Source organism: Hyaloscypha bicolor (genome assembly GCF_002865645.1).
Source record: "Hyaloscypha bicolor E unplaced genomic scaffold K444scaffold_19, whole genome shotgun sequence".
NCBI classification, from domain to species: Eukaryota; Fungi; Ascomycota; class Leotiomycetes; order Helotiales; family Hyaloscyphaceae; genus Hyaloscypha; species Hyaloscypha bicolor.
Window position 1 is genome coordinate 330,529 of NW_020194521.1, and position 12,423 is coordinate 342,951.

At 49.3% G+C, this 12,423-nt stretch overlaps 5 protein-coding genes across 5 annotated transcripts; 2 read left to right on the plus strand and 3 right to left on the minus strand.

Moving 5' to 3' along the window:
* Nucleotides 1–78: 78 nt before the first annotated feature.
* On the minus strand, nucleotides 79–2,370 carry K444DRAFT_608930 (uncharacterized protein). Its single transcript, XM_024879477.1, has one exon. The coding sequence runs from the start codon at nucleotides 2,343–2,345 to the stop codon at nucleotides 228–230; it is 2,118 nt and encodes a 705-aa protein (XP_024741475.1). The 5' UTR covers nucleotides 2,346–2,370; the 3' UTR covers nucleotides 79–227.
* Nucleotides 2,371–3,901: 1,531 nt separating this feature from the next.
* On the minus strand, nucleotides 3,902–6,242 carry K444DRAFT_650723 (GMC oxidoreductase). The gene is made up of 7 exons (XM_024885654.1): nucleotides 6,054–6,242; nucleotides 5,881–6,003; nucleotides 5,620–5,833; nucleotides 5,481–5,570; nucleotides 4,992–5,432; nucleotides 4,337–4,943; nucleotides 3,902–4,284 (listed from the first exon to the last, which is right to left on the minus strand). Exons 1-7 carry the CDS (start codon nucleotides 6,110–6,112, stop codon nucleotides 3,989–3,991), a joined length of 1,830 nt encoding a protein of 609 aa, XP_024741476.1. The 5' UTR covers nucleotides 6,113–6,242; the 3' UTR covers nucleotides 3,902–3,988.
* A 1,074-nt stretch (nucleotides 6,243–7,316) lies between these two features.
* On the plus strand, nucleotides 7,317–8,387 carry K444DRAFT_608932 (uncharacterized protein). Its single transcript, XM_024879478.1, has 2 exons — nucleotides 7,317–7,609; nucleotides 7,666–8,387. The coding sequence occupies exon 2, from the start codon at nucleotides 7,737–7,739 to the stop codon at nucleotides 8,310–8,312; it is 576 nt and encodes a 191-aa protein (XP_024741477.1). The 5' UTR covers nucleotides 7,317–7,609; nucleotides 7,666–7,736; the 3' UTR covers nucleotides 8,313–8,387.
* A 560-nt stretch (nucleotides 8,388–8,947) lies between these two features.
* Nucleotides 8,948–10,260, plus strand: K444DRAFT_491415 (uncharacterized protein; the record flags this gene model as incomplete). The annotated part of the gene is made up of 3 exons (XM_024873208.1): nucleotides 8,948–9,122; nucleotides 9,168–9,991; nucleotides 10,045–10,260. Coding segments are annotated over 3 exons (1,215 nt in total), but the record flags the coding sequence as incomplete, so codon positions are not given.
* An 87-nt stretch (nucleotides 10,261–10,347) lies between these two features.
* On the minus strand, nucleotides 10,348–12,305 carry K444DRAFT_520748 (general substrate transporter; the record flags this gene model as incomplete). Its single annotated transcript, XM_024874070.1, has 8 exons — nucleotides 10,348–10,583; nucleotides 10,633–11,233; nucleotides 11,278–11,475; nucleotides 11,535–11,550; nucleotides 11,602–11,682; nucleotides 11,730–11,790; nucleotides 11,852–12,016; nucleotides 12,068–12,305. 8 exons carry the CDS (start codon nucleotides 12,303–12,305, stop codon nucleotides 10,348–10,350), a joined length of 1,596 nt encoding a protein of 531 aa, XP_024741479.1.
* Between the last annotated feature and the right edge of the window lie 118 nt (nucleotides 12,306–12,423).

A 12,423-nucleotide genomic window follows, 5' to 3' on the forward strand; every position in this document is an offset into this window, starting at 1 on the left:
ATTTGACGAGATGGGGCTAGGACATTGAGGTTTGGGAGGCTTGATTACTCGTGCTTATCTGGGACAATAATAGAGGTTCTGGTGGTTGTATAATTTAAGACTTCTGGGACATTCTAATTGTCGACAGAAGGACTTGGATTTTGTCGAGATTTGAATATACCACGACAGGTGAGAACATTGAGCTTCGTATAAAGGCATTGCATTCTACGGCACTATTGGTACACCCTCTACCTCTTAGCCTTCTTCTTAACCATCTCCACCAGTCCACTCAACTCCTCTCCCTCCCCCTCCTTATCAACTTTGCGCTTCTTACTCTTCTTTTTCTCGACAAGTTCAACCTCATTATCCCCTTCCACACCCCGCTTCCTCCTCCCCTCCTCAAGCAACCTCTTCATCCCTTCCGTCCCCTTAAACTTGGGATTACTCGGATCAATCGCAAACTCATGGCTCTCGTATAAATTCTTAAATCGCTCATCCCCAACATCGATCTCAAAGCCTTCCTGCAAACCCCCTCTCTTGCCTCCCTCCACAATATCCTTCTTCTTCCCCTTCTTTCTCCTAGCTTTTTCAGCGCGGGCAATTTCATTAATGTCGAAATGCTCCAGGTGAGAAGGCGTTTCGGTGCTGTTGTCGACCATGAGGAGTTCGAGTTCTGCGCGTTGCGAGGCGCGGGCTGCTGCTTCTTTGGCTTTGGCTTCCCTCTTCTTCAGTCTTTCTTCTTTTCGAAGCGATTTCGAAGCTTTCTCCTTGATAACCTCGTCCGTGGCGAAGAATGGGTCATCGAAGCCCAAATCTTCCTTTTCATTCTCTGCAGGATCTGCTTCGTCGGCTTCAGCAGAGGGATCGCGACCTTCGCGCTTGGCTTTTGCCTTTTCTTTTCTTCGTGCCTTGCGCTCTTTTTCTTTCCGGATATATGCTTCGGCAGTTGTTTCTTCCTTGAAGGGCTCGTTCTCAAACACACTTCCTTTACCTTTGTCGTTTGAGGAGAGGCCAGCGGCGAATGTAATTTCCATATCTCCTATCGGTCCCTTGGTCTTCTTCGAAGGCTTGACAGGTTCATCGGAGAGGCCGAGAGCTGCACGCATCTTCTGCCTAGCCAACTCTTTCTTGCTCAATTGTGGAGTTTCCTCTTCCACTGCTTCCGGTTCCTCGTCGTCTTCAGAATCGCTGCCAAGGTATGCACGGAGGTCGTTCTCCCCGATTTCTGCTCGTGAACCGCTGAATGCACGCTTGATGGCGTCTTTCCGTGTAGCTTCCTCGGGGTCCATGTCCCATGTCAGCTTGACCTTTGAGTGTTGTAGGGCATCGGTGACAAATTCCGTGGGTTTGTAGCCTGCGGGGACGGCATCGCATTCGTCTCTCGGCTTGTCGTCGAATTCTGTGCCGTCTGGGATGAAGCGTAGATCGAAGAAGTTGGCTGACGAGAGGTATTCGGTGCCATCTGTTGACTCGTAGATATTTTGTGCTGTTTGCTCGTCGGAACAGACTACGACTGCGTAGTAATATCGTAATCGCTCAAGTTGGTATTGCCGTAATGCTGCGCTGTCGAAATCTTCGCCTCCATCCTCCTTCTGCAAGTCCTTCTTGATTTTCTCATCCAACTCTTCATCGTCCTCGCTATCGTCTTCCGAATCTGGCTCTGGAAATTCTTCTTCTTGCTTGCGTGCGAATATATCTTTTGGTGGCCCCTCCAGTTCCTCACGCTCCATTCTCTCTTTGCCAAATTCACTAGGGTATATCGAGATCTTGTGTATCTTCCCTCCAGGCCGAACGAAGCTCGAGAAGACAGCCATAAGATCTGTCGATTTGATGTTATCCCAATCCAGGTTGACGACCGCAAATCTCGACGAAATATCGCCCATCTCCACGCCCGCTTGTTCAACCTGCATATCCGGAAATTCTACCTCTTCAGCTTCCTCAAGCTCGACGCCTCCATCTTCGTCCCCTTCCTCGTCTTCATCTTCCGAGGAGGAGAACCCTCCACCACGTGCGGGATCATATCCCTCCGCACGCGCCAATTCCTTCTCCACAACCTCATCATCCTCCACCTCGACATCTCCATCCTGCTCCTCCTTTCCCTCCTCATCCGGCACATATAACCTCTCCAACGCCTTCTTCTTCCCACCACTGCTTAGTTTACGTCCATACCGGTCAACTTTCGCAGAATTGGAGAAATCTTCATCCTTCAGCATGCGCGAGAACCGCTTGTCAATTTTTGTCCGGGTGTGCTTTTTCGAGGGGAGGCGGAAGCGGGGATCGGTTGTGAAGTTCGTGAATCGAGGGTCGGTGATCTCCTCAGAGGCTGCAGCAGCAGCAGCGCCTTTGGGCGTCTTTTGTTTAGGCATTGTGAGTTGTATTGATGTTTGGGTTGGAGGGTTGAGATTGAAATTTTGGGCTACTTTTCGTTTTGCCAAGGCGGTGAAGCTGGTGAAGGGCTGACGCGAGATTAGTCAGCGTTCGCTTGCAGACCCCGCCCCCTTTTTCGACTGAGGGCGACTTTCAACTCTACCACGAGCAAAAGTCGTGTCCACAGTGACGCTCCAAGGTCTTTGTCAAATAAACGTCCCCCTTGGTCATCACTCAGATCAGTGTTCAGCGTTAGATTTCAGAAGCGTCATCGCCAGTCCGTCGTTCTCACAGAGCCGAGTTCATTCCTCATCTCATATCAACAGCTCAAGCATTAAGATTAAGTGATACATCTCAGGCCGTTTGATCTCTCTTCTTACTAGGAAACTTATACAGACGTCGCGCTGACACTTATATTCCCTCATCTCCTGTCCTCCCGTTCACCACCTGGACTCATAGTATGGTCCCCCATAGTGCGGTGGCCTCTCCTGTACATTCTCAACAGATTACGTCGATCGCGCTCCGGTGACCCAAATGCACTTCCTTGAACGCATTCTGCCCACTGACAGTCCACCACGAATCAATCCTTGCTCTACTAATACGGTCTAGATAATCCCTACTAGCGGAGCTAGCACCCCAGAGTGCGTCCCACATCCCTCCTGTTAGCCGATTCAAAGGGTTATTGTTGTATCTCCTCATATGGCCAGCGGCGGTATAATCTGGCCTTCTGATAGATATAATTGGAGATGGGCAAAAGTCAGATTGGAACAAGTAGACGGACTTATAGACTGTTCGTAATTCCAAATTATCCTTGTCAAGCCGAAGCTTTGAATAATGTTTCTCGAAATACTTTTTGCTCCAAAATAAACAGGGTGATTGCACAAGAAACATTGAGTCCATTCAATGGTTTCAACCTGAATGTGTGGCTTTGAATAATCCAAAGGCTTGAATCATCATGCGGAAACCAACCGAAGACGCCACTTGCTAAGTATTTATATCGCCCCTTCAGTCCTCAACCTATTTATCCCCTCTCACTTAAACAAACAAAAAGAACTAAAGGCAACAAGCTGACCCAGGACTCTACTTCCAGTTACCGATATCCACAATCCCAACCTTACAAAATGTCAATAAACATCAAAACCACCTTTCCCGCCAGCGGTGAAACAACCGCCGACCTCCGCGCATCCGGCAACCCCTTCACCTGGGAGGAACTCCTCTCCCTCTTCAGCCGCTCCATCGGCGGAAGGGAATTTGATCTGGACGAAGTGAACAAGTGCGTGGAGAGCGAAATACAACACGGAATACTGAAAGTAAAGCAAGGCAAAGATGGGCTCATTTACAGGTTTGAGAAGAGTCACCCGGTGAATAAATATTCTGAGTTGAGGGAGGGAATATCGCTGAGAGAGAGGATTGTGAGTGGTGAGGTGAAGGCTAAGGGGCATGGGCAGTAGGGGACGAGGCGAGGCCGAGAGGTTTGATGAGGTGATTGGAGGGAGCAATGCGATGAAATAGCTACTAGGGGTGCTGGGCCTAGTAGCAGATAGTGAGAAGAGGCCTGACTTTAACTGGATGAGATAAATCGATGGATTTCATATGTACAAAGCGGCCTGGAAATGTGCCTGGCAAGCCCTCCTAACCCATTCTAATTCAAGCTCAAAGTCCCATTCCCATTCACAGACGTTGTTGCATCATTCTCGTTCCTCTTGATATCCCCAGAAGTTTCACCGTTCAGGTTCAAAAACACGCCCTTGATGAGATCCGCAGCCTTCTCACCAATGGCGTAAGCTGGCATCTGAGTGTGGCCCTGGTTGAGCAACGGCATAACACTTGTGTCTGCAACCCGGAGTCCTTTCACACCTCTGACTCGCAATTCTGCGTCGAGAACAGCCATGGGGTCTTCGTTTGAGCCCATCTTACAGGTTCCTGCTGGGTGGTAGCCTGAAATCTGTCAGTTCCTGAAAGATTTGCAAAATGATCAAGGTGGACTTACAAGTCGTTGCATTATCCTTAACATATGAAACCCAGTCTTCCCTCTTCGTATATTTGTGATGCGTCAAAGTCTTGGGCCAGCTTCCCTCCACAATATCCGCTGTGCCCTTCCCCATCGTAATAATCTCATTCCCGAATCTACAAGCCTCGCTCAAAACCAGAACATCAAGTTCATTTGATAGATAATTATGATTCACAACCGGATTATCCTTTGGGTCAGCAGACTTGAGTGTGACGGAGCCTCTCGATTTCGGCGCAAACAGCTCTGTAACGATCGAGAAAGCATGAGTGTTCTCTCCGTCTGGGTAGTCGGTGTATTGTTTAGGGCCACCGTAGCATTCGGTGTTCCAGAATTCGATATTGGGTTGGGAGGAGGTGAGGCCCATGGGATCGCGGCCTTCTTTCCGAGGAGCAGACTTCCACAGTGGCTCGTCCTTCAAGTGTTCGTCGAGGCGAGCGTACGCGAAGGCTCCGAATGGGAAGGTTGAGAGCGGACCTCGCTTTTCTTCTTTCCACTGTCGGTAGGCTTCACCAAGGGCGTTGGGTTTGTAGAGAAGATAGTCGTTTGTAAGGTCGGGCTTGGTAGTTGAGTAGAAGATGAAAACAATCTGAAGACAATGTCAGTCTGAGCTTCCAGGATGAAATTACCCACTTACCAAATGATCCATAAGATTCTCTCCAACACCGGGAAGATCAACTTTGCATTGGATTCCATGGGCCGCAAGCTGTGACTTTGCGCCAATTCCAGATCTCAAAAGAATGGTTGGGGAGCAGTAAGCGCCACCGCTGACAATGACCTCCTTCTTCGCCTTGAGTTCTCTTACTGTTCCGTCCTTCTCGATGATTTTCACACCAGTAGCTCGCAGTTCAGGTCCTTCACCTTCAAGGATCACCTTGTCAACAGTTGTATCCGTCTTGACTGAAAGGTTGGAGCCTTTGTTCACTAAGTAGTTGGCAGCTGTGGTTCGATCGCCTTTGTACACTGTTCGAGGAACATGGCCACAACCATGTGGACTTTCGCCAGAGCTGAACATATCGTGGTGTAGAGGCAAGCCTTGGGATTGGAATGATTCCATGACTAAATCTGAGATTGGGGCCTGGACATTGGTTAGAATGGACACTTCATAATGTTGAGCTTAACATACCAGATCATGTGGTTCATTGTCCAGTAATCCATTGTAGCCGTGTGAAGGTTCATCCTGCTTAAACCACTTCTTCGTATGAAAGTTCTCAGCCTGCATCAGAATTAGCTTTCAACTCTGAACCCAAACCAGGTAGGCCGACCTTCTTCATGTACCCAAATACTTCCTCTCCACTCCATCCCGTGATATTCCAATCATCGTAGTCTTGCTTGGTTCCTCTGATGCAGAGTGTGCCATTGACACCACTTGACCCACCAAGAAACTTTCCACGACTGACTTTGACCTGTCTCCCGTTGGCACCTGGACTCGGTTCGGTGACAATGTTCCAGTCTGCTTCAGTGTCGAAATTTTGGGACCTACAATGATCAGGCACGATATGAGAGACTTTCAGAGTTTAACCCACCATCCTCCTGCCATAATTGTATTCTCAAGAAGTGAGTTGTGTTGTCCGGCTTCAATAACCAGGACAGAAGTATTTGGGTCCTCCGCCAGACGCGCTGCCAGGACGGAACCCGAGGTACCTCCACTGCTTTTAGTGAGATGAAGCTCAACTAACAATGAGGTAGGATCTCTCACCCGCAGACAATATAGTCGTACTGTGAGCCTTGAGGCTCGATTGAAATATTGGTATCCATTTTGGTGTCCTTTCAACAGTGTCAAACTCCTGCCGTCAAGTTTCTGGTGACTTGGTCAGTTCTTATCGACGAATGGCTTGACGGTCAATAGAGAAATCAGAAAGAACAACTGAAGCAAGGGAAAGGTCGAGATATGTTGTGCATCCTGAAAGCATGACCCAGCAAGTAACTGTGTAACCTCCCCTGCGGGGACGACTTGCGCACTTATTCCGCATATTCTTCCGAATATCGCGCATTGCTTCCGCCTTCTTCGAGGCGCACGAATCCCAGACCTACTAGCAGATATGGGTATCCCGTACCAAATATAGAAAGGCTTCAACAAGGGTGGATCTGCCGAGTGGACTAGCCAGCCAATTGACAGTGTGGAGTGCGGGGTAAGCGGACCTAGGATATTTCGAACCGAGTCGAGTACGTTTGTAGAACAGGCGATTAAATGGATCTGAAGTAGTCGTGCTGGGGAATTTGGAATTTGGAATTGAAAATCTGTTTCCGGTTAGTACAAGTGCTTCCAAACCGTTGTTGGTAAATTTTTCGACGGGTTGAACGCCAAGACCGATCCGTCATGTGATCTAACTTAACAGTCTCCCTTCTCAAGGCGTGCGATTGACCCATGAGATGAAAATGTAGTGCTCTCTACTTACCGTGCTCTTGTTTGAGGTAATCTCTTGTACTCCTCGCCTTGCTAGTGTTCGCTCAGTTTTCCTCCATTTTTCCGCACAGGCTTTCCAGAACCACTGCCCTTTATAACTTGCGCTTGAAAACTTCTTTCCCCATTTCGGAACTCTAGTAATCATATTTCTCAGCTCATTGCCTCGCGGGTAAGCCCGTCCGTAATACTTGTCAGACGTACACATGGTGATAGTTTCAATCGTGGCAATATGTTCACCGAGGTGAGATTTTCGCTCCGCTAGCCAGTCAGCTCGTCTCCATATTTCGAAAGCTTCCGAATTACCATTTGTCAAAGGATGGCGGAATCGGCGAAATAAGACAGGTATGCATACCAAGAAAGGTAGCCGATGAGATGGATCGGCCGACATGGAGCAGCGTTGTATTAACGCCTTCTTTTACAGCTTGCCATTTCTCAGTCTTCTCTTCCGCGCTCTCGAATCTCGCGTGATTCAACTTCGAACTAACCTCACTGCTCAACCTTAGCACAGGCCGCCGGGATTCACTGTTCCTGCCTTGTTTGTGCTAACGAAGGAACAGATATCACGATCGCGATCTGTCTTTTGCGGGCTCAACTTCAGCAACACAAACCCTCCACACAACGCACCCATCCAAACCACCACAGCCCACAGACAACAACTCCAAGTCATCATCCACAATGATTTACAACGAGCAATACACAAAGATGCGGGAGCGCGCAGGGCTCGAAGGGCGCGTCCCGGAGTTCAAGGCGGAAAGCCGCTGCCTGGACGGGCTCGAGAGCAACCCTAAGACCTGGGCGGCTGCGCAGAGAGGAGAACCTATTGACAAGATAAACTGGTTCACACTGTGGTTTGTTCTTGTTCACCTCTTTGAAGTATCGAGGTGCAAAATTGACGTGCTGTTAGGGCCAGGCGAGGAAGTCGAAGGCGTTGATCCCGAGCCCAAAGGCATAACACCACGGCACAGAAGCTCGAGAATGCGCATCCACAGGGGCACTTGGGCAACAAGGTCAAACCTCCTGAACAAGTTAAGCCTGCCGTTCCCAGGCAACTCCCTAGAAATTCCGTCCTGGGCAAGAAGTCCGAGTCCAATTCTGGGCGCCACGAACAAGTCAAAGACGACGGCACCAAAGTCACCAGCAACAGACAGCAAATTTGGGGTTTCATCAAAGCAGGAAGGGCGGTCTCGCCGCAGAGACCACAAAATCTACGTCTCTCTCTACGTTGCCACGAGAGGACGGGCTTCGACGCACTGCACAGGTTATATCGCTGGCAACGGAGGGGTCTGTGACATCACTCAAACCACGGGACCTATGGGTATTCAGGGTCCTGCTACTGGTGTCCCTGTTCTTGGACCCCCTGGTAACTTCTTCGGTGCTGACATCGCTAGTGCAGTTGGTGTTGGTTCCACCTCAGCGGAGGACTTGTTCAACTCAGCCGCCTCCAGCAGCTTCATCAAAGTCGAAGACCAGGAACAGCAAAAACGGTGCAATCTGGAGACTCGCGAGGCTCTCACTCTCTCTCTTCTCCCGCTGTCACTCCTGTTCGGATAGAGCACAATACTCACTTCGGGAGCGCACTTGCGCCAGATACGTAAATATAAAAGTAATTCCATGGATCATTTGAAGACCTCAATACTCATTGCACTGAGAAAGCTTCACCCGGTCTCTGTCCTCTAAAGAAAGCCAGCACTCCAACGTTCACATTTAGCCCCTATCTTTCACTTTAAGCGAGAGTTTCAGGGGCATCGCCCGCTAGAAAGCTGTTGGCGGGCTCCAGACCCCTGCTAAAACCCCCGCCATTTCCCACTTCCAACACAACGACATCCCATCCTCCCAACATCATGAAGCTGGGCTCAGCATGCCTACAATGCAGATCAGGCAAGCGGAAATGTGACAAAGCCGCTGTAGGAACTGCCTGCGAGCAATGCAAGAAGCGCGGGCTGCAATGTTCAAGCTTACAGCGCGAAGCGTCGACCGTGGCCCTTTTCCCTTCACCGCAAAATGTCCCATCGAACCAGTCCAGTTCCCTACCGCCGGCTAAGGTAGTCGAAGAGCTTATAGATCTCTATATTTGTTATATCCACGACAAGCCACATTCATTGTTTCATGAACCTTCTTTCAGACAGGCAGCTCAGAATGGGACACTGCACCATGGTGTTCTGTTCGGAATCGCGGGGCTTTCCGCCCGATTCTCTTCGAACCTGGAACTTCGAAGCCAAGGGCATGCTTTCGCGAATCAGGCGAGGGAATTCGTTCAGACTAACTTAGAAGCAATCTGTCTCGAGAATGTGCAGGCATTCATCCTGGTGGGTAATGTCTGCCTCGCTGAGTCGAATCCTGATTCCGAATCCCTCTATTTTGGTAAGTTGGCCCTCATAAGATAGAACGTTTGGCTAACACCTGGAGCAATTGCCAACCGTATGGCTCAACTATTACAACTATCCAAAGAGGATCCAGTCGACGATGAAGTCTCACGAGAAGTGAAGCGCCGGGTTTGGTGGAGTCTCTACCTGATTGATCGGTGGGCCAGCGCTGGGCTGGGGCTGCCGAGACATTTCCATAATGGTGGACTAGTCCCTCGACTCCCTATGGACGAAGTCATGTTTTCGCAGCTCAATGTGACAGGTGGTCCACATAATGCTAAAGATATGAACAATTGGCAACCTGGGATTTGGAGCCACATGATTTCCTTGGTCGAAATCTTTGGTCATATTCAGGATCTGAACCATGAATTGGTTGATCAAACACACTGGGACGAAAATTCCATTGAGTCAAGAGTGCTGTCATTGGCGGAGCAGTTAGCCAAGTTCGAGTACGAGTTGCCACCAGCAATGGTCTACACCATCGAGAATCTCGACTTTCATGTTGGGCGAGGGATCGGAAGGACATTTGTGGCATTGCATCTGGGCTACCACCACTATTGCACTCTTCTATACTATCAATATCTCGACCAGCGCCGACCGCCGACCTCCAACACGAGGGTGTTTGCTCAGCGCTGCAAGCATCATGCTACAGAATACTGTGAGCTCATCCGCACCTCCGATCAACACGGCGGAGCAGAAGCCCTGTACAACATTGTTGGACATATGACCGTTGTTTCATCCTCGGTTCTTTTACATACACTACTTCTTGGCGATGATCACGAGCTTCCAATGGCAAGGCATCGCCTGGAGTCAAATTTCGAGTTCTTGGTCAAGTTGAGAGAGATCTGGCCCAGCGTCGATATCATGGTCAGTTCGAAAAGAATGATGTTCAGCCCTCCAAACTAATTGTGGTCTATTAGATGAAACGGTTGATAGATTTTCAAGAGGCTTGCCTGCGGACGGCTCAGAGTGACACACATCGCTTTGATAAGTGGATGGTCAAGTTTTTGCTGCAGCATGCACTGGCTTTGGACGAGAAAGATTCGCCCACGATGCCCTCGCCGTCAACACTTCCTATTGGTCCAGTCGAAGACGAGAGACTTCTCGAGCGAAGCCGTGTCACGGAAAGCATTATTCGGGCGCCATATGTTACAATGTAACAATCATCAACAAATCCATTGTCTTCTACGTTCTCTACTACCCACTTGACATTCGTCATCCAATCATAGTTCCTCAGTATGCTGAATCTGGGCAGATCTAGCCAATTCCGACTTTTTGTCCAGGACCTGCTTTCCAGATACGTTTGCACTTGCTCCATCAAAAAGCCGTGCGATCTCCTCCAAAGTCGGGCCCCTGGTCTCGACGAACAGGAACCAAATACACAAACACTCGATTATGAGGATGACAATATACACGAAATAGAATTTCCAAGCAAGGTGCTGAAGGCCGATGGGGTTCACTACATCACTAGTGAGTATTCAGTCTCTGTTGGCAATCTAGAGACTCACCATATTGATTGAAGACAGACGCCGTCGCAGTTAATGCGAAGTTGATGGCAAGACCTTTCGCTCTGATATTGAACGGTAGGATCTCCGCACAATAAGCAACGGTCAATCCCGGCCACGCGAAACCAGCCACTCCATAGAAGAGGAAGATCATCGCAATCACAGCGCTTCCAGCACTGTTGTTCCCAGACTGAGCATAGACGGCCGAACAAGCGGTCAGAATGGTGAACGAGATCAACATCCCCACGGCAGCAATCATGAAAAGCATTCTGCGTCCAATCTTATCAACGAAGAGCGAGAAGAATATCGCGACAAGGAATGACCAGATCTGGAGTCCACCATTGATGAGTGACTGGTCGTAGGACCCAGTGATCCCAACTGAGTTCAGTATGTCGTGGAGGTAATACGAGGCTAGGCCATTGCCAGAGCATTGCGAGAAGAATGAGGTCAGGGCGATCAAGAGCAGCCTTTTGCGATTGCCAGGAGTCTTCAGGAAGACTGTCCACCCATGTTTTGAATTGAGCTTCTCTAGGCGGATTGTTTCTTGAATTTCATGAAACTCGGATTGGACGAAATGGTTGGTCGAGTCTCCATTTGCATGGTACTGGCCGAGTCAACTCTGTCCGAGTGTCCGGAGAATTTACTTACTTTGATCAAGACAGCCAGCGCTTCGTCAGGACGATCCTTTGAGAGAAGCCATCGAGGACTCTCTGGTAGACAGAATATCAAGGCGAACTGGATGACTGGCATGGCGGCTTGCATTCCAACAGGGATCCGCCACGCAGCATCCGAAGTGTATTTCACAGTACCGAAAACTGTCCAAGCAGCAATGATGGCACCAACATACTGTGCAAGGTCAGCAAACTTGATCACCTCCAATGTGTGCGGAAAAAGGGCGACTGTACCCATAATGTGTTGTACCTAACCAGCATTGTGAGCACATATCCATAAAAGTTGATCTCGTTCACTTACATTGTTGTTAGTTTACCTCGGTGTTGCGGATGGGCAAGCTCCATGATGAGCAACGGTGCAGAACCTTGTGCAAGGTTCGAGCTATCAACGATTAGTCACTTTATCTCTTCCAAGCGCTTCGGACTTACCCCAACCCTACCAAGAATCTGCCACCGATGAACATTCCCTCGTGATCTTTGGTTGGTACAACTGGTGAGCAAAACAGGTTAGTGTTACCACTTATTTATCACTTTGATATTGTTCTACTGACCTTGGAGAATAGTGCCCAAAAACACAATCAAAAGTCCAAGGCAAACGCCGATTCGTCGGCCGAAGATATCTGCGGCATAGCTACTGAAGCCCAACGCACAAATCCCACCAATATTCTGAATCGCAGTGAAGAGACCAAGTCTGGATCCGCTGGGATTATCGAAGTCTGTCATGTTCCCGTCAGTTACGGAACATATCAAGCTGCAGTCTTACTTACAGGTCTGCCATGGGACCATGGTCTGGAGGCCATTGAGAAGACTTCCGTCGTACCCATTGATTGTGGACCCGAGGAACAGAACTGGCATCATGATGTAGAGCTTTCGAAGACCAGGGTCCTTCCACCAGGTGACGGCTGGTACGTCAAGCCCGGCGACATGTTCGTAGCTGTACGCGAGGCCATCTGAGTCCTCTCGGTAGGTTCGGCCGACAGAGTCTTCTGCCGGTGTTTTCTCCATGGTGTCGGTAGATACGGATTTCTTCCAAGCAGGGCTAGAATTAAAGGTCTTGAGAAGTTCAGAAGAGTGCCTGAAAGGTTCCAATTTCTTGGACTTAGAAACTTTTCTGCCCGGGAAT

Bases quoted from the DNA above. Each gene is read 5' to 3' on its own strand.
- K444DRAFT_650723 (XM_024885654.1), bottom strand. From the start codon at position 6,112: ATGGATACCAATATTTCAATCGAGCCTCAAGGCTCACAGTACGACTAT. The intron at 5,433-5,480 runs GTATGTTAAGCT...ACCAATGTCCAG, and splicing joins ACAATGAACCACATGATCTG to GCCCCAATCTCAGATTTAGT. The intron at 4,944-4,991 runs GTAAGTGGGTAA...CATTGTCTTCAG, and splicing joins AGAATCTTATGGATCATTTG to ATTGTTTTCATCTTCTACTC.
- K444DRAFT_608932 (XM_024879478.1), top strand. From the start codon at position 7,737: ATGCGCATCCACAGGGGCACTTGGGCAACAAGGTCAAACCTCCTGAAC.
- K444DRAFT_608930 (XM_024879477.1), bottom strand. From the start codon at position 2,345: ATGCCTAAACAAAAGACGCCCAAAGGCGCTGCTGCTGCTGCAGCCTCT.